The following is a 27,223-nucleotide window of genomic DNA, read 5'->3' as shown; positions in this document are numbered from 1 at the left end:
ACACACACACACACACACACACACACACACACACACACACACCTTCAGTTCTCTAATTCAACCTCGCTTATGTCTAATTTGATCAGAGAATCTTTCAGCCATTAGACAGATGCTCAAAACAACTGGTTAAAATCCTTTCCCAAATGGAAGGTGTTTGGAGTGGGTGAGATGGTCTTGCCCACCCCTGATATTCATCTCCTTTTGGAGAGAATCCCACTATTGAAACATGATCGTCTCTTTCTGCAGTCTCACTGACTGTTACCTGACTGGTGAATCTGAAAGGAGGAACTCATCGTACTCTTAAGGGTAAGCTGGCCTAGAGGGCATGGAGCTTGCACTGTGCTCCTCTAGGGGCATACTCTAGACCTGCAAGAGTGCAGGCCTGCCCTGCTCTAGTGCTCCCGGGCCTGGGTGATGGGGCGGAAGGGCCAGTACATCTCGTTAATTCTAGGTCTCAGAATCAAGAAGCTCATTCGTCAGCAGACTGAGGCCATGCGGGTACTCCAACCGAGCCTTTATCCGCTATAAAAGAGGACATTTTGGCTTTGCACCTGCTTGCTCTCTGTTAATTCCAATTAGACCAAACCGTGGACAAGGAAGAAGAGTGGAACATGATGGGCCTCTTCAGAGGTGCAACAGGGAACATGCAATGGAAAGTGGGAATACAGGTCAAAAAAGGTAGGAAATACATACACATTCAGACTTTGCTTCTGATATAGGCAAAATAAAGCTACAAGCCGGGGTGAAGGTAAATCCTCTTCCCCAGCAGCAAATCCGAACTGGGCTACATTCATCTACCACATGAATCCCATTTCAACATGGGGTACCATAAAACACAACAACCATGATATGCCTATAAAAAACATTGATTCAGAAGGATTTTAAGCTAATTTTAAAGTTTAATGAAGAGTGCTCTATTTACCAAAGCAATAAAATATATTTAGTCTCTTGTTATCATTTATACTTTATCCTATGAAACACTCAAAAGTCACCTCCTTTAAAAGGAAAAGTATCTCGAATGTACTTACTATATTCTGATTTTCAAATAATGACTTGGGAGCAGCTTGGGCTTTGCATGTCTTTAGATAGGTCTGCCAATTAAATTCTTCTTCTTTGTAACCTTGGATAAGCACATATATACAGATTGAGTAAAATATCAAAATATTTCACACTTAAGTTTCCATCCCCACTTTTACCTACAACTCCAACATGCTGAAATCAAATAATCGATTTTTTAAACAGACAAAACTTAACTCATAATTCAGAACTATGGATTTTTTTTCCTTACACAGGCTGTGTTTATTCCCAACAAATTGTATTATATTTTCCGTTCTGAATGAATGATAATAGACACAAAGAAAAGGTAAAAGGAAGCAAATATGTATCATACCCAGGTACACTTCTCATTGCCAGGCTGTTTCTATCAGTATTTAGGCAGAACTACTCAGCAGTAGACTAGTGGACTGGAGGAGTCAAAATCTGGGGAAATTTATTTTTCCCTCACCTATTCTATTTTGGGAGACTAACTTGTCAGAACAAGTGGAAAGCTGGAGAAAACAGTAATAAAAGAGATAAAATCTTTTTAGCCTATCAGCACAAGAATGACAATTCAAGATTTATGAAGTAAGCATGCTGGCAAATTACAATAATGGAAATGTGCTTGCCTTAATGCTCACAATTTCACATTTAATGCTGTTAAAGCCAACATTTCCTTTAAAAAGGAAATTGAGCATTTTATTTTATCTGCTCATGTGCTCTCTTCTCCTTCCGTTACAGTTCAGAAGGCAGCATGAAAAGAATAGCTAATAATTCGCCATATACAAGAGGTCAATTTATACAAAAGCTTACAGATTTTCTTTTTCACCCTCATTTTTTCTCATTTTTTCCTCAGCCATCTGAAAATGCTAGTCTGACATTATTTTTCACTTAAAACCAAAGGACAGCTAGTCCATTAAAAAGTAACAGCCCCGAGACAGGCCAAAAATATCAAGGATACCTTGGATCTTTGACATCAAGTAAACAATACCAAATGTAACCCTTGAAAAGGAAGGAAATAAGATACTATTAAATACATTAGGGATGGACTGAAAAAGATGGGATCTGTTATTCTTGGATCTTTATGTAAACACGAAACAGGCAAAACCACTGGCAGACTGTATTACAAAGAACTCAGCAATAAAAATGTAATTGCTATGAGTTCAATCCCCACCTAAATCAACTTTTAGCACTACATTCTCCTTCCTAAGTGCCTAAATATTAAGATCCATAAGTTCAATTCATAATTTCTCAAGATTTTCTATATAATGAAATATCAGTAGATAAGCTCAGTCGTGTAAACACGTTGGGACAAAGTTTTCAAATCTGTTTTTTCAAGGATATGTATCTTTGACCCTGAACAACACAGGTTTGCACAGTACAGGCCCACTTACTCATCCTTATGATTTTCTTCATAACATTTCCTTTTCTCTAGCTTACTTTATTGTAAGAATACAGTGTGTAATATATGTAATTTACAAAACACATGTTAATTGACTCTGTTATACCAGTAAAGCTCCTGGGCAACAGTAGGCTGTTAGTAATTAAGTTTTTAGCAAGTCAAAGTTACATGTGGATTTTCAACTGTGCTGGGGGGTTGGCACCCTTAACCTCTGGGTTATTCGAGGATCAACTGTGTGTAGCCCCGGTTGGAGCCGGTAGGTGGGGGACCACATGAAAAAAATCCATAACTAAAATTTATACTCAAAATTAAGTATCAGTCAAATGTTATTTTGTATACAAATAAGTACACGGACACAGTTTACTCTGTTACGTAGGGTTCTACTTTTTACATTTCTGTCACTTTAATACACGTTTTTGGGTTTTTTTTTTTTCCATGAACAATGAACTTGAATTTGGGCCTGTGTGCATCTTAATGAAGTCTGAATTCCTAAAAATTCCAAGTCACCATGTAAGAAAAAAGGTTTTTTGACAATAAATTATATTTAATATAAAAAATAAATTAACTAATAAATTAAAAAAAGTTTTTGCAGAATTTAAAGTATGAAACAAAAAAGTGACACCACCTTTTGGAGGATGGAGTTTGTGGCCAGTTTTCTCACACCACCCAACCGGGTGAATATCGAGAGCATCCGCGTTTACCCAGAAGTCATAGCAATCAGAATATCCATCAAAGTGCAGTTTTATCCGATATCCACACACCTGAAATAGGGAAGCACGAAGACTGACTAAAAGGCAAACAACACCCCCGGCCAAATACCCAGAATATCTGCATACAAAATTTATTTACAAAATAAAATAAAATTTATTAATCTAAGTGCAAAAAGAAACCAACATGGACATCAAGTACGACACGGCCTATGTTAATCAAAGTACGCTCACTAACAGCCACAAAATCCAGTGAACAAACTGCCAACCTCTAAAGGCAAAGGCAACGCATTGGGAAGAGCTGAGCCGCATTGCTTTGGCCTCATTCCCAGTTGTGTCAGGAGCACACAGATCCTGGGAGAAGAATGATTTTCCCACATGTACACGTCCTCCCTCCATTCTTGATATTGTACCAGCATAAGTCACCAAGGAGAGCCGGCCGGGATGGAGCCAGCCCAACACGGGTGCGCAGCTCCAGCAGAGTCCCGGGGTGGGCGCCCTGCCATAAACCGTGTGAATGCTGGCTCCTATCCTGTATAAAGCTCTGCAGACAGGGATATGCAGCCAGACCAAGGTGGTACACGGAGGGATATCAACAGATTCTCCTCTCCACCAGTAGCTGGGTTGGGAGAAAGAAAGAAAAGCCCTCCTTAATTCACAGGTTCCCTGGAATGCCAGTAAGAACCCACTTCACGGAATGTGGGCTGAATGCTGAGGCCATACATCTGCCTAAAGGGTCCCTCTTGAGGAAGTTCTGACTTAAAAAGGTCACATGGGTTTTTGAGGCTTCAGCTGGGTCACACTCTGCCTTGGGCTCTTATGAGAAGTCCAGCCTCTCAATCTACTTCCTACTAGCACAGCAGATGTGTTCAAGTGGAACCACACAACGCACCAGACGTCTCAACACGCCAGGAGCACCTGGCCCTGTAGAAGCCGGAAGAAGAAGCTTGAGACTAGAGCATAGAACCAGGGCAATTAACAACCCCCAGATAATAAGGCAGCTGTCTATTTCCTGCCATGGCAAGTTCTCTGAAACATACTGTTAAAATTCAAGTGGCGAGGCACAGGTGTGGTTCAGTCAGTTAAGCACCGGACTCTCGATTTTAACTCAGGTCACGATCTCACAGGTTTGTGAGTTCAAGCCCCAAGTCAGGCTCTGCGCTGTCAGGTGGATCCTGCTTGGGATTCTCTGCTGCTCTCTCTCCTCCTCTCCCGCTTGCATGTGCACATGGGCACACATATGCACACGCATTCTCTCTCTCTCAAAATAGTAAACTTTACAAAAACTCAAGCGGTAAAACAAACTGCACAGGATGAGTCAGTTTATGAGAAAAATTACTTATGTGTGAATCTATGTAGATTTTTATGTGTATGTGCACACGTGCCATTACGTGTGCACATACACATACGTGTAAGTATATGTATTTATACATGCACATTTATGTATGTACTTACACATACGCCTATAAATGTAAATTCACAGTAGTAAAACGTCTGGGAATATATGCCAAAATATTAACAATGATTTATTCTGAGGAGTGGGAGTGAAAAGGGAGAGGTCAAAAGGAAATGATGGGCTTTTTATAGTTTATCTCATATGTTAGTATTTTTTCAATTGGAATGTCTTGATACGTTACATATATAAGATTTACGAGTGAGCGGACTCCTCCCCAGGGAGACTAGAGTCCCTCTGCACAGCCAAGGTGGGGTTCCAGGCAGGTACAATCTCTCGTAAACAGTTAAGTGGCGGCCCCCGCCCCACGTCCACCCCGTGTCCAGAAGGAGCTCAGCGGCCGCTCCTGTCTTCAGCCCCAGAGCTACGCCAACCTACTCCGGTCAATGCCCAAGAAACAAGCCTCCTGAGTGACTTAACCCTCTAGTCCCTCGGGGTTCGACTGCTCTGAGCTTCACCTCCGGAGTCAACCTCGCCCTCCTGGCCCCACAATCTCTCCACTGTGTCTTGCGCTCTCTGGAACCCTCTGGTTTGGTACACAACCTCCTACATCCTCAGCCTCCTTGTTCAAAAGCGTATGTCACACATCCCTGTCAAGGCTTCCCTCAGGTGGAGACTGCTCCTTCTCCCCCTCCTTCCCTCTGAGACCCAGGCGGGGTTACTGCCTCAGGCCACACCACACTCCGGGGTCCCTGCTCCTCTGAGTACCTTGAAATGTGGCTGCACCACCTCGTCCTTATCAGCCCACATGCTGTCCTCCCCAACATCCCTTCTCACTCATCAGACACGAAGCTCTGGCTTACTCTCTTCGTCTCCATCCTGAGTGGTTCTGCCATACACACGGATGACTCATCCTCTACCTTGGCTCCTCTGCTCTCCGCATTTCCTCTCCACTTCAAACACTCTCATGAATCTTGTCCCAGGAGGAACTACACTGCCCCTCAACTATTGAAGCGTCCAGCCCTGTGAAGACATCCTCCTGTTCAGTTGGCTAACCCAGCTGCTCCCCATACACTTCCTCCTCAACCTCAATGAGAAGTCCAGCATCTCACGCTGATTCTTCTACTTTTCCCCTAGCATCCCCCTGCCACCGCCTTCCGTCCCTAACAATCACGGGAAACATTTTCTTGCCAACATCTTTAAATTGTTGCCCCGAGGTCTTTCCCTCCTTCCCAAAATACATGCCTGACAAAATTCCATTATCCCAAGCACCCACCTAGTCTGCACCTATACCTGGTCTAGGGAATGTTGCTGGGGGGCCGGGAGGGGGAGAAGACATACACTTAACCCTTATTATTCATGACTTCCTAGCTGCGATTCCACCTACGTGATAACATCTGTACCCACAGTGTCTGGGAACAGATGCACGCACAGAGCGGCGAAAACTGTGAGCCGCCTATCATGCGAGTTCCCGGCTCAGGTCGAAGAAGGCAATGCTCTCTCTGCCTTCTTGTTTTACATCTCATTCTGTACGTCGAACACCCTGTGCACAATCTACTTACTGCTACGTTTTTCACATTTGTGCTTCCTGTGGGTAATTCTGCTATTTGGAACGGCCCCCGAGCACAGTGCCGAAGCGCTGGCTGGTGCTCCTAAGTGCAAGAAAGCGATGACGCGCCTTAAGGAGAAGATGTGTGTTAGGGCAGCTTCATCAGGCGTTGAGTTATGGTGCTGTTGGCTGAGTCCCATGTTAATAAACCAACAACAGATATTAAAGAAGATGTCACTAAACAGAAATATACATGAACAAGGTTACATATTGTTCAGCTGATGGAAATGTGACCAGAAGCTCCCGGGAACCTAATCCTAGAAGCAACGGTCAGGATCTGCGATTCATGGCTTACAACTACCACAAACGAGAATCACATGCACCTGTACAGCAGACACTCCCTGTTCCATCCCTGCTGTGTAGCAATCCTTCTAGATGGCCCCGTCCAGTTCTACTCCCATCCTTCACAACAGCCCTTTCACCCTCCTTCAGCTACACCTTCATGTGACCTTCTGTGACAAAGAAGCTCCCTCACACATCTGTCCCCAAACTAGCAGACCTGCCCATGCACGTGCACATACTCCCCACCCCCCACCCTGTTAGAACCCAACAGGAGAGTCCTGCTCCCGGCTAATGGGTGGGCCTCCTCATGAACTCTGGATTTCATCTTCCCATATCCCCTCTTTATCAATGATCTGCCCTCTCTGAACCTTCCAATCTTCTGCTCCCTAGTTGCTTTTTTTCCAGAATTCACTCTCCAATCTCTTCCCATTGCAAAAAAAAAAGGGGGGGGGGGGGGGGGAGGAAGACAAAGAAAAGTAAATAGAGAGTATCTCTCAGGCTTAGGCAAACAAATTCTCATACAACTGTTAAACTTTTTTTGTAACAACTGCAAAACTTTTTGGAACAACAAGTAGCTGTGTGCATCAAAAATTTTCATTTCAATCATGCTCACAAGGCACTGTTTGTAATAATGAGAACAATGAGAAAGTAAAGACCACTCAATTGTTCATCCGTCTGAGAGAAATTAAATGAATAACAGAAAATAAGTAAAATGCAATACTACTCGATGGTGGAAAACAATATGCACGTAAAATATATGATACACCGTCATAAAAGCAAGCTTCAGAATTATTGTGCAATTTATATGTAAAAAAGAGAAAAATGTACATATTTTTACAAGCAGAGAAAACATTTGGAGGGAACGCAGGAAACACATAAGAGTCATTATCTCTGGGATATGGAATAAGGAAAAGAAGGTGGTGTGATAGAGAACTTTTACTTTTTATAATAAATACATATATTTATATATTTATATACATTCTTACACTAGTTGAAGTTTTCATGATGAGCAAACATTACTGTTATAATAAAAAACTGGACGAACTAAAATAGATCTCCTTCAAAATCAAGAGTTGAAACACACACACACACACACACCCCTTAAAAAGATCCCCTTCTTTTTTACACCTAAACTTCTCAAAAGCAGTCCACACTTACTGAATCTGCTTCTACATTTACTGAACAATGCCGTCTCAACTGTTTGTGGGGAACTAGCGAAAGTACTAAGCACAGTATTGTCCTAGGTACTCTGTGCGTAACTATGTATCATTATTTACTGTAACTGTCATGATCCATGTAGGAGATGTCACTGTGTTCCACAGGAGCCACGCTTCTTACAAATTCCCTAAGCTACTATAGGAATACTATGATAACTGAAACTAACACACAAGACCACCTTACTCTTTTGGGGGGCATTTTCAAGTGATACATACCCCTGGCTCAAGGGAGGAAGGAAGTCGGACACTAGCACAGGAAGAAAAAAACAAATTCTAAGAAGTGCTCTCAGGAATATACTAGACTAAGCTATATATAAATAGACTTGGACAATTTTTCCTGAAAAATTTCACAGAGATACCTCAAAATACTAAAAAAAGTATATGAGCTAGAGTATTACGCTAAGCGAAGGAAGTCAGTCAGAGAAAGACAAATACCATATGATTTCACTCATATGTGGAATTTAAGAAACAAAACAGATGAACACAGAGGGGGGAAAAAAGAGGGAGGGGCAAACTGTAGAGAACAAACTGAGGGTTGTTGGAGGAGAGGAGGGTGGAGGGATGGGATAAATGGGTGATGGGCATTAAGGAGGGCACTGGTTGGGATGAGAACTGGGTGTTATGTGTTAAGTGATGAATCACTAAATTCTACTCCTGAAACTAACAGTACACTATATGTTAATTAACTGGAACTTAAATAAAACTTGAAACAAAAAAACCAAAAAATTAAAAAATTAAAAGTTTATAAGTACCTATCGGTCTGTTTTTTTATATTAAGGAACCACAGTATGACCAAAGCTATGGAGTCAGATAGCGTGGGGTCAAATCCTGGTTCTACCACTTTGAGGCTGTGTGACCTTGTATATGTCACTTAGCCTCTCTGAACCTCAGTTCCTTTATCAATAAAACAGGGATGAAAAAACAGGACCTGCAAAGCTTATAAATGAATCTTACAAAGATTCAATGAGGTCACGTACAAAGCAATAAGCATCATGCCTGGTGTAGAGCAGTACTTAACAGATGGCACTTTTCCCCATTATTAAAATCCCGTAACCACCATTTTATTGCAAAAATAAAGACAAAGCAAACTTACCTCAGCCACAGTGAGGACACAGTACACGGACTGATGTTCGGGGTCCACACCTTCTAATTTCATGCCAACTTTAAACCCATTTTTGTTATATGGAAAGGATTGATACTAAAATGCAAAATGACAGCAGTTTTAGTATGTTATCCTGAAGGCCTAATTAAAGTGTGAATTATTAACGTTCTTAAAGACTAACCAAATACATAAACAACTCTTAAAAATCCAAAAGAAAGGGGATTTTCAACCTCACTCGTAAGAGTCATACAAAGTAAAATTACACTCAAATATATTTTACCTAATCGGATTCATAAAGATCACAATGTTTGATTACACAGTGGTGGCAAAGCTCTAGAGAAACAGGCACATACGTACATCACGAGCAGGGATTAAAGTGGCCCAACCCGTAGCAATTTCGCAATATCTATAAAACAGAGGATGTTCTGTTTGTCTCAGGAATTCTAATTCTAGGAAATTAGTGCACAGCGATATCCACATGTGTGCAAAATGACAGGTGTACAAGGCTATTCACTAAAACATAAGTGTGTGTTGTGTGTGTGTATGATATGTGTCCTATACTAACACACACACATAAGCCAACCAATAGGGAGTAGCTTAACTTGTTATGGAACAGACCTAAGATGCCACACGATGCACTATTATAGAAGAATGAAGAAGGGCATAACGAACTGAGATTTCCAAACTAAGTTAAAAAAAAAAACAAAGTCTAAAAAAACACACACGGTATGTGTGACGTATGCTACCCCTTGGCTGACGACAGGGAGGACAGGATCTGTGTCTGTCTGTGCTGATCTGGATACAGAATTTTGTGAGAAGGGAATATAAGAGCGAGCAATGATAATCACTTCAGGAGAGGCAGACCTGGGACCTGGAGGGCAGGGCTCTGAGGGACATACTGCATATTCTTCTGGTACTTTTATAGTGTCGATTACATGACTGTGTTACTGATTCGAGTAATTAGCTGCATTTAAGCTTTTTTTTTTTTTTTACATGTAAAAAGGTCTAGTCTACAAAGAATCAAAGTTACAGAAAATAATTATATAGAACAAGTTCATATGTAATTACAGTTATGTTTAAATAATATTCTCAATGTAGATGTAATCATTATAACATCGACTCTCCGTTCACTTTTTTAAAACTCCCTATGTCCGGGCACCCAGGTGGCTTAGTTGGTTAAGCGTCCACCTTTGGCTCAGGTCATGATCTTGTGGTTTGTGGGTTCAAGCCCCGCTTCGGGCTCTGTGCTGACAGCTCAGAGCCTGGAGCCTGCTTCTGATTCTGTCTCCCTTTCTCTCTGCCTCTCCTTCCCCCATGCTCGCTCGCTCTCTCTTAAAAACACATAAAACACTAAAAAATTTAAAAACAAAACAAAAACTCCCTATGTTAATGCATATATTCCAAGGTATCAACAGATTTATCATGTACCATGATTAAATATAATTAAATAATTTAAATCAGGGTTCAGCAAACTATCCTCTCTCGGTCAACTCCAAACCTCAACCTGTTTTTGTAAGTAAAGTTTTAGTAGACTACAGCCGTAGCCCTTCATTTATATATCGTCTATAGCTGCTTTCATTACAACAACATAACTGAGTCACTGCAACTGAGACCTGATGCCCCACAAAACCTAAAACACATACCTTCTCGCTCTTTCACAGAACAAGTTTGCTGACCCCCCTGCTTCAGCCCAGGGGCAGCAGCCCCTACTCAGAACTTCACTTGGTGTCTATAATTCTAACTGATTTTAAATCACTTATGACAAAATGTTTTTACTACAGTTAATGTAACACGGTAACTTGCTTTCAGGGTTTTCTTGAGAAATTATATAAACCTCAGTCACTCGTTTTTGTTTCTCCCAAAGCCACAATGTTGACACGAAATTTCATGCTGGTTTTTCTTTATCTACTAGCTTTGCAGCAATAGTAGAGGAATCCCCCTTAAAAGTCGTGAGTGAAATCCCAGTAAATGTCGAGACGAAAGAGCATGTGCGTCTGCATGTGGGCCCATCCGTGTGTGTTGGAGGACTGTGAGTACACATGCACGTCAGTTGCCCTTGGAGTTACTCCTCCGTGTCAATACACTCATGAAAACAGTATGCTTGAGAAATGATCCCAAGTCACATTTCCCAAACACATACTGGAAACATCAATGCTAATTCCAGATCAGAATTCCAGAGTCTTCTCTCTTATAGACAATGCTTTCTAGAAGCGCCCATACCTCCTTGAACAGCTTTGCTGGCACTGCCACAGCTTTTTCCTCTTCCAGGTAGGACGCCCAGCACCAGGCTTTCTTTCCCTTAGGAGGCAAGCCTGAAAAGCAAGTGAGACGAAGATGATAGGGTTTCCAAATCTAGGAAGTCAAAGGGGTATCCTGTGAAGTCTCACTTCCCCGACTACTACCACGCCCGGTATTTCTCAGCCTCTTCCCAGGCCTCCCAAAGAAGCGAGAGCTAAGAAGTAAACTGTGGTGTACAACCAGTTACAACGGTAGGTGCAGAAGAACTTACAATAAAAGAAGGAGACACGGCAGGAAACCGAGATAGAACAGTATCATGAAACGAGATGATCAAAAAATGCCTCCTGAGGGGCGACTGGGTGACTCAGTCGGTTAAGTGTCTGACTTCAGCTCAGGTCATGATCTCGCGGTTCGTGAGTTTGAGCCCTGCATTGGGATTCTCTCTTTCTCCTTCTCTCTGCCCCTCCCCAACTTGAGCACATGCACTCTCTCTCTCTCTCTCTCTCTTGCAAAATAAATAAACTTAAAAAAAAATGTTTCCTGGGGCACCTGGGTAGCTCAGTTGGTTAGGTGTCCTACTTCGGCTCAGATCATGATCTTACAGTTTCTGAGTTTGAGTCCCACATCAGGCTCGCTGCTATCAGCACAGAGCCTGCTTTGGATCCCCTGATTCTCTCTCTCTCTGCCCTTACCCTGCTTGCAAGTGCTCACTCAAAAATAAATAAATATTTGGAAAAAAAAAATTTCCTGAGATCAAGAAGCTGAGGACTGGGAAGAGGGCAGTGCACTGAGTACTTAGGGAATGGCTGCTAATCTGGGGGCGGGGGGGGGGGGGGTGGATATCAATTTAGCAAGGGCCAGATTTTGAGCAGCAAAAGAATACAGAAGTGGTAAAGATATGCAACCAGCCAGTATCACTTTTACTCTGGGTTAATTTAACAGATAATAGAAATCAGGGAAGAGCATAATAGCTTGATGGGTAGCAAAACTGGGAGAAAGGTATTTAGGGGATGAGATGTGAACGGGCTAAGATGGAGCTTGAAGAGAAAAATATCTGAATACCTAACAGGGAAAAATAAATGACTAAAGGAACAAGGTTCCAGAAAGAGTCAGGGCCCTGAAGGTAGAAGAGAAGAAGGTTAAAACATTTGTGAGGCAGAGAGCAGAGTGAGAAATTTACCCCCCTCTAATCTCAGTGATGTAAAACAGAAGGTCATGTCCCCCGAGAATGTAAACGCCAGGCTGTGTGCCTGAGGCAGGTGGGAGTAGTTCACGCTTTATTTGAGAAATGGAGGGATGAACAAGACAGGAAGGCGTCCACGCAGTAAAAGGCGCACTGGGTTCACGGCCCCGATTTGCAGGGACAGCATGAACAGAGAGGTCGGCAGTGGGGCTGCACAGAGTGGCGTGACCTCACGTGACACGCTGGTAGGCAGATGCTATGGGTCCACAAGGCAAGACAAAACCTGGTGGAGGACGCTGAGGCCTCCATGGAAGTGGCCAAAGGGCCATGATGCACATGGAGTTCAAGTTCATCCAGTCAGGTACAAAAGGAAAGGGTCCGAGGACTGGATTTGTCATGAAAACAAAGTGCTGCCCGAGGAACAATGAAAGAAGCAAAAAAGGTTCCACATCAGGAGTTTAAAGTTTGAGATCAAACATTAAAAACTTAAAATCTTAGGGGCGCCTGGGTGGCTCAGTCAGTTAAGCGTCTGACTCTTGATTTTGGCTCAGGTCATGATCTCATGGTTTGTGAGTTTGAGTCCTGCATCGGGCTCCATGCTGGTAGTGTGGAACCTGCTTGGGATTCTCTCTCTCCCTCTTTCGCTGCCCTCCCCTGTTTGTGCTCTCTCTCAAAATAAGTAAACTTAAAAAAAAAAAAACTTAAAATCTTAGGATATAAGGACAAAGGTTTTAGAAAACACACAGAAGGAGAAAAAAACCTACTCAACAGAAAAACATAGGAAGATGTTTTCAAGTTTGCACTGACATTATTCAAAAGTTACTCATTTCCATTTTTTTCTTTATCTACTTCTTCAAACCCCGCTTTTTATGGACAAAATTTAATCAAAGAAAGACCCAAAACAATACCTTAATGGCCCTTGTGTACATTATAATTAAGACTAAAATGTCTACCTTTGTGAAATATTTTCCATTTCATAAAGTCACAAGTAAACCATTTCTTTCATCAACTTACCCTGCTTTATTACAGTCGAATCACCTCGCCTTTTCCTTCGGGCTCTCTGCGAACCCCTCAGGATTCTTCCGTCTTGTTTGTTTTCCTACAGCAAGAAAGGGAAATCACGATTTTACAAGCTCATGAAATTGGCACCAACGAAAAGTTAGAGAGCTGTCAGAAAGCATTATTCTTTTTTGTACTTTTCTTCAATTTCACTTTGTAAGTTTTAAAGAAAGTAAGAATATAGGTCATATGAGAACTGTGTTGTTTTTGGCCTGAGGTCATTACCAAATAAGAACGTTTCCAAGAATTACACTCCGGAACTGCACAGATACTGTTCCTGCCTTCTTGAAGCACTTTCTTCTTGTAGCTCCTTGACCACTTTGTTCTGATTTTCCTCACACCCCACTGGCCCGTCTTTCTCAGTCCCTTTGCTGATGTCTCCTCTAATCCAGTCCCTTTCTCTTCTCTATCGAATCCCCCTTCCTGGGTTTTAAACATCATCTGTCTGCCAAATATCCACAGTCATATCCCCTGACCTCGTCCCTGACTCCACACTCATGAACCCGACTGCCCACCTGGGATCTCCACCTGGAAGCCTAACGAGCATCTCAAACTCCTGATTCCAAAGGACTCTAACTTCTGTGCTCCAGTTTTGCCTTCCCATCTTCAATAAATGGCATCGTTACCCAGTCGACTGTTCAAGCCAAAACTCGAGTTATTCCTGACTCCTCTTTCCTGATGACCCTGCCTCTAACATCTACCCTGAAATCAGTGACTTCTACCCTACACAGCCCTTTCAGCTAGTCTACTGCAATAAACTAACAGCCTTCCTTGATTCCATTCTCACTGTCACACATCAAAGCTAGAGCCATCACTTGGAAACGTAAACCCTATCAACATATTCCCTTGCCTTCAACTTTCCAGTCCCAGCCCACACAAAACAGAATGAAACCCCATTATTCTGGTTTATCATAAAGCATTACATAGGCTGGACCTCTTCAGCTTCACCTTACTCCACCCTCCCTTCACCTGTAAGGGTCAACCATATTGTCTTTATTTCCTCAACAAAACATATTACACATGTTCTCACCTTAGGGACTCTTCCCTAGCCACTCCATTGCCCAGGGGACTCCTCACTCCTACTTTTAACAGACCTGGCTCCTTCTTATTATCAAGATCACAGAGTTCATGCCACCTTCTCTGGGAGGCCTCCCTGAGAACCCAACTGGAAGCAGTGAATCAACTCTCATGCCCGCCTGTACTTCTCACCGTAGCATTTATCATAGGCTGACACGTCTCCTGTTTATTATATGTCCCCTTAAAAGAATGTGATGTCCCTGAGAGGAGAGACCCTGTTCTTCTGATGCTGTTCATCCCTGTGTTCCCAGCTCCTAGAAGAAAGACTAGCAAATAATTGGTTGCTCAGTATTGATCTGAAGGGAAATGCTTCAGGACCTCAAAGTTCTCTTTTCGTATAGGACCATTAATATGTACTTTAGCAATATTTATGTTTTAATTAGCACATTTGGAATTAGTTTCCCCTAAATATACCTGACATTTATATGCCATTTTCTACCTACTCACATAGTTTTATGAGATCTGTCTGCAATTTACCAAAATGGGATTGACATTTTTCGCCATCAAGAGGAATTAAAGATTCATTTGTACAACTGAAGGTTTTGCTGTTGCCTTTTCTCTCCAGTAATAAATTTCAGCACATCCTACTTCCTCACCCTAAGGGAGGAGTATTATTATTTATTATTCTCATTTTGAAATGCAGACAGTGACATACCAAAGAGGATAGACAGGTAATTTGTTGATGGTAACACAGAGAGTCATAGAACCAGCCCTGGAAGTCAGATAACTGGCTGCAGAGCCAGCACCTTTGACCATGGTGTTACTCTCTTAAGAAGTGCCCCTGTATCGGAGCACCTGGTGGCTCAGTCGGTTAAGCGTCCAACTTCGGCTCAGGTCATGATCTCACGGTTCATAAGTTTGAATCCCGCATCGGGCTCTGCACTGACAGCTCAGAGCCTGCTTCAGATTCTCTCTCTCCTTCTCTCTGCCCCTCCCTAGCTTGCTCTCTCTCTCTCTCTCTCTCTCTCTCTCTCAGAAATAAGTGAACAACAGCAACAACAAAAAGTACCCTGAGTTCTTTGGTAGTTGCATCAGAGATACTAACCATTTCATCATCCCGATCTTCTCCATCCTCCTTGGAGTCAGCTTTCAGAGATAATTTTGGTTTCTTCTTCCGACTACACTTAGGATCTTCTTCCTCATTGTCCTCTCCTACGTCCCTTTCTTCCTTCTGATCTCTGTTGTATTTATAAACCCAAAATAGTGACAGGAAAACAATACCTGTCAAACATCTACATGGTGACTATCATGCAACTTAAAAAAAAAAAAAAAAAGTCATTTAACCACCAGGAGAAGGAAAAACATTTAACCACCAGGAGAAGAGTGTAGGCATTAGGATATCATAGCTAAGGAACACCTAAAACCATTATCATATATGACTCTTCAAAGCAGAAAATGGAAACTAGCTTATATATTAATTTCAAAAGGGGATCAGTACTATATGTGAAACAGGTTCTAACAAGTTTAAAATGATCGGTCTTTCACATCTGCCATCCATACTAATAAAAGAATCAATTACTTAGAGATATTTTAGTATTCGGGGCAATTTTAATGCAAAGATCTAGCAATTATTAACAATGACAAGTGCAACTAAAAAAGGCCAAGTATAACTTTGTAAAATAAAAGTTGGCCAGCAAAAACAGACAATTCCCAGGCCTACCCTGGTTAAAATACCTGGGAAATTCCACTAAAATATAAGTGTCAAGTCACTTATTTGTGTTAGACAATTATATGAAGAAATACACCTCGGTGAGAAGCTGAACTTTGTCAGACAGTCCCCAGATGGCCGAGTCACATAGCACCACCAGCCACAGCGGACGTCCCTGTCTCATAATCTTCAGTCTACAGAAATCTACGGTATTGTGACTCATTAAGCCACTCTCTATGGCCATCTTCAGTCAGCTGGTTCCCAACCTGTGGAGTTTTAGCTGAGTTACTGAAGAACCCCCCCAACATAAAAACAAAACTCTGTTTCCATAAACATCAGCGCCATCAAAATGTACGTAGCCCAGAGAAATTTAAATATTCTCTTGCTAGGGGGCACTCACTGGAATCAAAAGGCTAAATAAAGAGGCAGAGGTTGTACTTGTAGGTAGGACTTAAGCAGTACAACTAAGATCAGACATGACTGAAGTCAGGAGGTCCAGTAACGGGATCAGGGTCCACAGATCTCTAAAGGAAAAGTCTCTGGGGGAAAAAAGGAGCATGAAGGTGTGACAGATGTCAGGGAGCCTCAGTATTCCTTAGCACCTTGGACTCTAAAACCCATTTTATAGGGGCGCCTGGGTGGCTCAGTGGGTTAAGCATCTGAATTCAGCTCAGGTCATGATCTCACAGACTGTGAGTTCGAGCCCCACGTTGGGCTCTGTGCCAACAGCTCGGGGCCTGGAGCCTGCTTCAGATTCTGTCTCCCTCTCTGTCCTTCCCCTGCTCACACTCTGTCTCCTTCTCTCTCAAACATAAACATTAAAAAAAAAAAAAAATTAAAAATAAATAAATAAATAAAATAAAACCCATTTTATAGATGGAACAGGGCAAAAACCTACTTGTCTTTGATATGCCGGGCACAATTCTGGCTGCAATAGTTTCCTCCAGAAAGACACTCATCTACATTGCCATACTGACAACAGTTCTCACAGAATTGAAGCCCTTCTACTTTCACTGGATCCTTCAACCTGAAAGGCATCCCAGTCTTCTCTGAAAAGACTAGAAGATGAAAAGGGGAAAAGAACAAAAACAAAAAAAACACACACAGAAAAAAACAATTAGAACCATGACAGAAAACATTCCAAAACACACTCAAACTTTTCCTTCTAATAATTTTGTTAGCAACACAATAAAAGATAATATTTGCTGAATGAATGAATGACCAACCTACTGTGCTTGGGAGGGAGAAGAGGATGGGCTTGGCAGGAACCACTCAAATCATTTACACAACAAAAAATACTCTGCAGGAAAGATAAAAGTTTGTCTAAGGCTTCTTCTACAGAGTTCAAAGTAAAATAAAATTTCATTATACTTGACTATACTTGAAGTACAGTATACTATACTTCACTATACTTGAAGATGAAACTGTTAATAATCTGCAGAATCCTATTTTATGGATGTATCTGACAAAAAAGGCTTATGTATGTTATTTCATGTTTACAACCTTTTGAGGAGTGGGTTTTTTCTACTAAATTGGTTAAATCGACACCTAGTTTACTTTGAAGGTAGCAGATCTCCTAAATCGTAATTATCCCAAATCATTTAGGAACTCACACTTCCTTTCCCCTGAATTGTTAGGCTCCTCATGCATTCAGCAAACATTAGGTGCCAATTTACGCTAGACACTGATAATGATAGTATAGACCTTGCCCCAGAGAGCTCACAGTCTAGAGGAGAAGACAGACAAGAAAACCAATACTTATAATAAAATGTGATACATGCAGTAATCAAAGCATGAACAAGTTCCAGGAGTAGTACAGAGGAAGAAGTCATTCACTCGGCCTGGGGTGAGGTCAGGGAAGGATTTTCTGATATAAAGCCTCAACTGGGTTTGGAAGGCCAAGAGAAATTAACCAACTGGACAAAGAGGGAAACGGCATCTGAGCCAGAAGCAGCAGCAAGAGCAAAGGCAAGGGAGTGTGAAACCACATGATGCATTGAGAGAATTCCATGGAACCCAGTGCTGCTGGCACTGCCAGAACACGGTGTACAGAGAACAGAACAGAGAGCGAAGAGACAAGGCAAGCAGGTGGACGCGTGCCACCCAGATCCTTGCAGGCTCAGCTAAAGAGACAGTACGAAGTCAGTGAAGTGTCAGAAAAGCAATCTACAAAAGTTCCTCTGACTTGAAGGTGCGGGATAAATTAGGTGAAATTAGAAGCAGAGTGATTCTCGAGGAGGAGTCTGCAATAGTCCAGGTGAGAGCTGCTAAGGGCCTACATTAAGGCAGTGGCAGTGGTCATTAGTAGAAGAAGCCAGATCTGAGACATATTTAGGGAATAAAAACCAACAGGATGGAGTAACAGGCCATGGGGCTGGGGGAGAACGAATTCAGGATGACTCCTAGATTTCTGGCTTGTCCACTGGGGGGATGGTGCTACCATCAACTGAAATATGGGTTACAGAAGAAAGAGCAGGTTTGGGGGAAGGGGAGAAAGAAATAGAAAATGAATCGCATTTCAGACATGTGGAGTTTGAGGTACCTGTGGGACATCCAGGTGGAGATGTCCAGTAGGCAGGTGGAAATACGGGCCTGGAGCTCGGGGGAGAGGTCGGGGCTGGAGATATAGATTTGGGAGTCATCAGCATATAGGTGTTAGTTACAACCATCGGAGTAGATGAGAAAAAAGTGGCAGGCTTTTGGCTAAATCACCTGGGTAGGCTATTGCAACACTGGATTTACTTGGTAATAATTTCCAATTAACCTTGTGCTATTACAGATCTGGCATTAGGAAAGAAGACAGTTTATAGTTATTTTAAAATATAAAAGTTGGTTCCATATGAGTTTTGTTATAGAAATTCACCTAAGAACACGTGACATGAAAATCACCCAGGATCTTCAAAGTTCCAGCCTATTGTAAAACCTAGGTAATTCTTATTTTAAAACTCTCAAAAGAAAGAAAATGGCAATGCAGACGACCCAGTCTTACCTTCCTGAGCAGTTGGTACCATCCAAGTTGTGGTAGCTGTTGCTTTTTTAACATTTTCCATCTCGCTCTCATCTGTGATAACTTCCAGGGCTCCAAACTCGTTTACCCGAAACTAGCGACAATATGGTAGAAAGAGGCAAAACTTACAAAGGTGCTCAGGACAGTAGTCATTTCATGGTGGACACATAAAGTCTTTAAGCAAATTAGTTATACTTTAAAAGTTCATTTGAGCAACTGTATCTAGGTAAGCCCTCTACCAGCAGTAAGTCCTCTGCATTTTACAGATTTGGGGATTTGGGGAAGTAAAAAGAGAACAAAGCAGCAAGGTACTTCTTAAGGTACCATACAACCAGCCCTGCACTGTGCTATAGAGATGCCAGCTTTCTTAATGTGGCCTATAATTCTGAACACCAGTTGTTGCTAGGACTTTTGTTTCCTACTTCATATTACTACTTCCTTAGTAACCAAAATTACTAAAAGGAGAATTACTATCTTCCCGGGAATCAACTTATCTCACCCGAGCTCACCTAGTCCAAGAGAAGGAAATCTCTATTCCGGAAATAATGACCTGCACGCGTATATCCTTATATTCCCGGAGGTAGGTGAGGAAGGCTGAAGTGTGAGCCATGTGACCCCCAACTCTCCACTTCTTTCTCTCACTGCTCTTTGGAATTCTCCACCCCATTCACCTCTAATCCTCCAAACAACAGGTAACGTCTACGAGATCTGAACAAATCTGCTAGCTACAGGTCAATTCCATCACTAAAAAGTACAGGCGTTTTGACTTCATGGACATTTTGACCCCAAATGTTGAAAATTTCTTCTCACCTCATGGCAAGCTGCAAACCTAGTATGTTCCTCTAACAGCCTGGCTGTACTGTGTGTGCATGTTGAAGGCTTACCCACTATCTATGTGCAGGGACCCCTCCATCCTCTTTGAAACAACTAGGTGTACTCTCCTATTGATGAAGTTCAAAGTTTTCCATATTCCTCTGTTTTCCCATAAAATAGAATGATATTAGGGATCCACTAATTTTGACAGTTGACGAAGAACTGGAAAGTTCACAATTCAAAAGGATTATACGACTTTTCGCTTAACGTTTTTAGAGCTTTCACAGAAATATAGGAGTATGCAAATATGTAGCAGTTAGGCTTAAGACCTTCCATTTTGCAATCTAAAACATCTATTTAGTCAACATGCCAACAGAATCATTCACTTAACCAAACTAGATTCAGAGTACAAGTCAGAAAAAGCTGAAACAGAAATTACTAATTATTCTTTCCACCAGGTAAAAACAGCACCTTAAGTAACTGTATGCACACAGTGTACAATAATTAAAAGCTTTTTAGACTGAAGAAGTTGAAATAGTTGAGGAAAGTGAAAATGGTTTCTTCTATTACATATTTCAGATACAAGTTCCCAGGTAACATGTGTATACTATACTGAGTGTGTTCGCCTAAAAATGTCAGGCTAGGAAGTGGCAAAAAGTTAACTGGGAGGAAAGGAGCTAAATATAACTTTACTTTTGGGGGGGAAAATAAATTTTTAAATGATCCACTCTGAAAACAGAATATTTCAAAATAAAGCTGACAGTACCATCTACTGGGCAAGAACAGAAAAAACAAGCCATAATGATTACTAATTAATGATAGTAAAGAAGAACACAGAAAATCAATTCTGAATCAAAGTTTAAAAAGGCATTAGGCATCACCTTTATAATGCAGTCCAGGTAGGTAATTTTACTTTTATTAGATGTCAATATTAATTGATACTTATTTGAAAAATACAAAATGTGAAAAATAGCACCATTTTCATCACACGGAGAATCTCCTGTGGTGTAAGTTTCCAAATTACTGCTACACTGTAAGCCACCCTGCATTTCCAACAATGAGAAAGAGAACACCACCGAGTGGAATCTTTGAATAAAAATCCAGAGTTATGACACTTGGAAGCTTTAAGCTCAAATACTTTCAAAGTTAAAAGGTAATATCCCCACAATACAACAATTAATCCTAGTTGTCTTTTCCTTATAATGTTTATTGCCAGTAACTGACCTATAGCCAAAGCACAAATGAAAGGTGTCATGACACTTAGGGACACAATTAACTCCTGCAAGTCAGGTATCTATAGTTGGACTTCAGGGGATTGAAGAATCCCATGAAATTCATACAAAATGATGTCATGGACACATACATATTTTTCTGGGAATAGGGTTCTTCAGTTTCATCATAGTCTCAAAGGCATCCTGTAACCTTGAAAAAGTAAAGAACATTACTCTAACCAAGTTACTTTATCTCAAAAATTAACCGCAAAGTGTTTTCAAAGTATCCTGTCATATGCAAAAAAAACACAGGGATCAATTTTTTTTTTTTTTTTTTCTGGCTTCTCAACTTGGATTTACTGTCTTTCACAATATTAGTACTGCTGAAAATGCTGGACAACATAGGTTGTTAGGTGCTGTTAACATTACTGGAGTTCCACAGATAGCATTCCAGAAAGACTGACACATTCCCTAACATTTTTCCCCCCAATAAAACACTCAGAAATGGGTAATGTTTTCATGAATGGTTTTGGAGCTATGGAAACTTGAAATAATCACTTTTATTCCTTTTTTCAAAGTTATGAGTTCTTTTAACCTAGACATCCAAAAAGCAGCGTAACAATCTACTGAGTGACTCCATTCCAAATCAAGAACATCAAAATTATAAACTCTACAAAAGAAATTTATTAAATAAGTACATCAAACACATCAGCTGACACTGTAATTTGTTCTACTAGTGGAAACATCTGAGTCAATCAGAAAACAATTATGCCTGAAAGATATAAGGGACTGCAAAGGTTTGTTTGGCCTGGCTTGAACTACCTTTAATTGATTCAATTCTCTTTATTTTTGCTTGTAGAGGCAAAGGATCCTTTGCTTTTTGCCTATCTTTAAGAACAGATCCTTAAAAGACACTGCTGAGGTTAGTATTTTTGTTTTGTTTTATTACTTTCAATGTCGAAATATGAGTTCTACTTACCAATCTGTTTTAAGGGCAAAGATATTTGGTAACTAAAGTTTTCTGAACATTAATCACAACGAGCAAAACCGTGCACTATGAGCACAGTGTTTCCAGTTGGGTTTCTGCCCTGCTGCCGCAGGGTCTTGCTCTCAGTTAAGTGGCAACTATTCTTACTAGATAAGATGCTATCGCTCTCAGGAGTATATCTGCATTTTACTGAGGGATTCCAAATGGCTAAATCCTTATGACCCAGAGGAATAATCCTCTGTGGATAAGTTTCAGACATCATTACAAGTTCAGAGAGAGAGATTGCTTAGGGACAGGGAGCCCCAGCATGCACCTTCCCGCTACCGCTCATTGCCTGCCTGTTCTTATGGCTGGCCCTGAGATATTAGTCTACAAATACTAATTTGCCATTTTATAGAATAATTAGGCAATGGTGCAGTTTCCAAAGCTTGCTTAAACAAAAATGTCTTGTTAATGACTATAATATTTTCAAGGAGGCCCCTGGACACTTGCTGTTCTCCCCTAACACTATACTTTCTTATGCTAGTCCTTCTTTTCGATGCCCTTCTCTTTCTTGCCTGCTGTCCCTGACCCACAAAAGTCTTCATATAGATGCCGACCTATTTTCGGGTACCTGAAGCTCAAATGACAACTACTTCCCCGAAGCCTTCCTGATCCCCCCAGCTAAAATGATACCTCTTCTAAATCGCTGTAACATTTTCTCTGTATCTCTTTTGATATGAAAACATTTTCTCTCTTTAGACTATACTATACTAGTGGTAAGAGAATCGATTCCAGTATCAGAAAAGCCTGGCTTTAGACCTAGTTCTGCCAATTATCTTGACCTTGAGCAAATGATTTAACCATTCTGGGCCTCTGTTTTCCCATCTGTAAACTGACAACAATGATAGGAACTACCTCAAAAGGATTAAATGAAAGGATTAAATACAAGGATACAGATAAAGTGTTCTTCAGAGAGTAAGCTCTCTATTCTTTCCCCTACTGCACCTGAATGGAAAAAGTTTTTGCGCTCTGTTTTATATAAAGGCTGTTTAGCCTCCCTGAAAAGGGGCAAGGGAAACAGTATAAAGGAACGAAGGTTTGAAGCCTTCAACTAGACAGTTGGGCTGGAAAGGAAACAAGATGGCACTGAGGAGTGAAACGAGACGCAGCCAGGGGAAAGTAGGGGCCAGACCACCAAAAACTTCTGGGGTAAACTTAAGGGGATTGACTTTGCCACGAAAGACAGGAAACTGCTAAAAGTTTTTAAGCAGAAGAGTGATATAATTTGGCCAGCAATCATGAGGCTTTTACAGAGAAACATACTTTCAAAATGGTAATAAACCGAAGCATATAAAAACCTGTTTACATGATAAAAAACTGACTTCTATGTAGCAGCTGATTGTATTGGCTGAACTAACCTGAGCTTCTTGTCTTAGGATAGCACCTTGTTTATTAGGAAATCTACATGCCTACACCCACTACAAAAAAGTAGTTTCAATAATGTAAAGTAGGGGGGCGCCTGGGTGGCTCAGTCGGTTAAGCGGCCGACTTCGGCTCAGGTCATGATCTTGTGGTCCGTGAGTTTGAGCCCCGTGTCGGGCTCTGTGCTGACAGCTCAGAGCCTGGAGCCTGTTTCAGATTTGTGTCTCCCTCTCTCTGATCCTCCCCCGTTCATGCTCTCTCTCTGTCTCAAAAATAAATAAACATTAAAAAAAAAATTTTTTTTTAAATAATGTAAAGTAGGCAAAGCATGATGTGAAAGAGCAAATTTCATGCTTTATTCAAAGTTTTTAATATCTTAATTTTGTGAAAAATCAATTTCTCAATCAGATCTCTGAAGCAACTCAGATATTAATATTAGGAGCAAGTGATTCAGATTCCTAAATTAACACAATCAATTGACTATCTGAATCTCTTCAGATAAAAATGGTTATGAAGCAGAAATTTTTTTTTCATTTTTTTTTTTTTAGAAGTGGGGTTTCAAACTGTCTACAGTACATGAAGTGAACTGGATACATGGAAATTACCCACATAATTAGATGAGCCTAAAAGTCAAATAAAATAAACCAGATTATAATACCCACTAAGTGGCTTAATTACCTGATTACCTTAATAAAAGTAATAGGCTAATTCCTAAGATCTATTGCTTAGAAAACCTTTAGGCAATTTAAATTTCTTAGGGATTGAAAGTTCAAAACCTAACTGAACAAAAATTATAAATTTCATCATCCACCTGACATCAAAAAAAAAAAAAGCTATTGAGAAGAAGGGACAAAAATGTACAAGCAAAATATGAGAATAAAGCAATTTTAAAAAGTCAATTTACATAATATATCACAAAGCCAGAAAAAATACAATTTGTTAAATGTTTTCCATATGTTATATTTTTCAATCCTTATAACCACCTTGTGACATAGATTCTATTTCCTCATTTTATACATGAAGATTCTGAAACTTAGGGAATTTAAATAACTTGACAAAGCTCATATAGCTACTATGAGGCTGACATTATGAGCGTCTGGAATGGTTTTTCTTTCTGAAAAATTTCAGCACTCAATTCCCATCATATCTAATCCAGATGAACATTTGGAGAATGTTAGAGCAGATAAAGTCCTTAGTATTCATTTAATTCCTTATTTTACCAAAGAGGAAACTGGCCTGAAGAGATTGACTGACTAGTTCAAGGACATACAGAACTAAAACTAAAAACCGTATCTCCTTTTCAGAATTCACTGAACCTCACTGCGATATTTTTGTTAAGCTAAACAGATAGATATGTTGGCACATTGCACTTAATTCAACCTAACCCAACTAAAATCTGGGTATTTTTCCAGTGACAGACTGTCCAAATCTCACCACTGAAGATGAACTAGGTTGGGCTTGGCTGAAATACTCGTCAAGTAGCCACTGGATTCCAGGAAGCCAATTATTAGGGGGCAGGAATTTCTATTCGAGATAGGCCAGAACATCAAGCACTAGAGGGAAAAGCCAACTGACAGCCAGTTAGGGTGATCAGAGGTTCAAAAACCTGAGTGACCAAGTACAAACAAAGTCTAAAAGGCCACAGACAGGTTCAAGGTCCCAGAGATAGGATTAGAGCAAAAGCAAATTAGAAATGAGAGGTGGGGTGGACTGGCTTCCTGGATGAGTGCTTGCGTAACTGTTTCATAGGGCAGCAGAGGTGGGTCTAGAGTGGGTTCGGGAAGCCTTGGGAAAAGGGGAAGGATAAGCACATAGTAAAGAGGCACACTGAAGCATCATTCTCTGAAGAGAGTTCTCCTCTATATAAAAGCAGCCTGGTTTACAGGAAGGACCAGCTTTTGAACAAATGATTATATAAAAATTCATATTTATCGTATAAATAATTTAAGGGAGGAAAATAGTCCTGTCTATTCAATATTTTAACATTATCCAGTTTTCAAATGAGAAAACTAGGGCACAGGGAATGTGGTTATTCATTTAAAGTTCTCAAGTTCATTATTACAAAATATATGAAGCCAGGTCTTCTAAGCCTACCATTTCCATATTTATTGTCCGTCATGATAAAGTCAAACCAAGGGTGATCCCCTGGAAGCTATAATTCGACTTCTGCAAAATAAGCATATGCCAAAATATTCTCGTCCACCACCCCAAGCGAAAAAGACTTCGGCCAATTTGTCAACATTCCAAATTGTCTTGAAAATTTACTGTAGAGGTCTAAGTATCATATAAGACCTAGAGCATCATGCTTAATGCTTTTAATTCTTATTTTACATATGTAGTCAAACTCCTTTTAACAAATAACACACAGATGCACACACAGATAATTGTATTTAATAAAGACAGCTTACCTTTAAGTCACTTCCTGGTAGCGTTCCTACTCCATCTTTCCAGTCCATAACACTGAATACATCAAATTCTTGACCACTTGTGCTAGAGGCAGATTCAGTCATGATTTATTTTGGAACCTGGAAGGGGGAAAAAGGCAGATCATTAAATACTGTATGTAAAAATCAGTTTTTATTTTAGTGGTCACTTCTTTGGTTTCCCTTAATTACATAATTGTCTTGATCACAATATCCCATATCCATAGATCTAGAATTAAGTGCTTCGAAAATATCACTAACATTTTTTCTAGTACAATCCCTGGTAAATTTATGTATTTTTTAAAATATTTACTTTGAGAAAGACAGAGTATGCATGCGCACATGAGCAGGGGAGGGGCAGAGACAAGGAGAGAGAGAATCTAAGCCGGCTCCGTGCTGTCAGTGCAGAGCCAATCACGGGGATCAATCATGCCGATTGTGGGAACATGACCTGAGCCGAAATCAAGAGTCACTTAACTGAGCCACCCAAGCACCCCCTAATCCCTGGTAAATTAAAGAGGAAAGAATATACCTAAAATTTGTAAAGTGTCAATGTTTCTATTCTTAAAAAAGGAATTCACCTTTTCATAGCACATTCACTTAAAACAAAAAGTCATGATATATATCAACAGAATTTCTTGCCCACTAAGTAGGGGGTTTTGTTGTTGTTGTTTGAAGATATTGATGACAGAGTGGGTATGGATAAAGGACAAGACATTAAATGTTAATAAGCAAAATGAAACCTTTTCGATGATAAAAAAGAACAAGAAAATTCCAGTCCATTAGGACTATCATCTATGCTAATTTGTCAGTTAAGTTTGTTGTATCAATTCAACAAATACATGGTATGATTGACTCTCTCAGTAAATTGATTTTTTGAATTCAGTTGAGATATCCACCAATTTGAGGTTCTGGAAAATAGGAAAACAGTCTTAAAATATACAGCAAACACTAATAATAAGGCTATGTTAAGAAAACCAAGTCAACTAGCTAAACTGTGATAATCTGTTTTTCATTTTTCTAAACTGCAAAACAGTTTTCCATAATCATATTGTTAGTAATTGTATTGAGACTGTTGTCTATGTGGTATGGGATAAAAGTAGTAATTATGTTGGTGTCATTGATAAGCAATGGAAGATGGATTAAAGTCCTAAATTTGATGCATTTTTAAACTTTTTTTTTTTAGGGGCACCTGGGTGGTTCAGTTGGTTAAGCATCTGACTTCGGCTCAGATCATGATCTCATGGTTCATGGGTTCGGGCCCTGCATCAGGCTCTGTGCCAACAGCTCAGATCCTAGAGCCTGCTTTGGATTCTGTGTCTCCCTCTTTATGCCCCTCCCCCCCTCACACTCTGTCTCTACCTCTCAAAACTGAATAAACATTAAAACAAATTTTTTTACAGATTTTTGGACACAAGTGGTGGA

At 40.5% G+C, this 27,223-nt stretch overlaps 1 protein-coding gene across 7 annotated transcripts in view; it reads right to left on the bottom strand.

The window, feature by feature from the left end:
• L3MBTL3 (L3MBTL histone methyl-lysine binding protein 3) overlaps positions 1–27,223 on the bottom strand; it is a 128,711-nt gene that overhangs the window by 78,987 nt on the left and 22,501 nt on the right. For 5 of the 7 annotated variants that reach the window (XM_049654334.1, XM_049654336.1, XM_049654332.1 and 2 more), the window contains 10 exons: positions 25,784–25,900; positions 18,942–19,053; positions 18,495–18,569; positions 16,851–17,010; positions 15,350–15,482; positions 13,183–13,267; positions 10,968–11,059; positions 8,739–8,843; positions 3,063–3,198; positions 1,029–1,120 (listed from right to left, as the gene is read on the bottom strand). In XM_049654334.1, the coding sequence (XP_049510291.1) occupies positions 1,029–1,120; positions 3,063–3,198; positions 8,739–8,843; positions 10,968–11,059; positions 13,183–13,267; positions 15,350–15,482; positions 16,851–17,010; positions 18,495–18,569; positions 18,942–19,053; positions 25,784–25,885 (1,092 nt within the window). In that variant the 5' untranslated portion in view covers positions 25,886–25,900. The remainder of the gene's footprint in view (positions 1–1,028; positions 1,121–3,062; positions 3,199–8,738; positions 8,844–10,967; positions 11,060–13,182; positions 13,268–15,349; positions 15,483–16,850; positions 17,011–18,494; positions 18,570–18,941; positions 19,054–25,783; positions 25,901–27,223) is intronic. The other 2 variants (XM_049654338.1, XM_049654337.1) reach the window with 1 other exon arrangement.

This window comes from Panthera uncia, assembly GCF_023721935.1.
Source record: "Panthera uncia isolate 11264 chromosome B2 unlocalized genomic scaffold, Puncia_PCG_1.0 HiC_scaffold_24, whole genome shotgun sequence".
NCBI lineage: Eukaryota > Metazoa > Chordata > Mammalia > Carnivora > Felidae > Panthera > Panthera uncia.
This window is presented reverse-complemented; position numbering and strand designations above follow the sequence as displayed.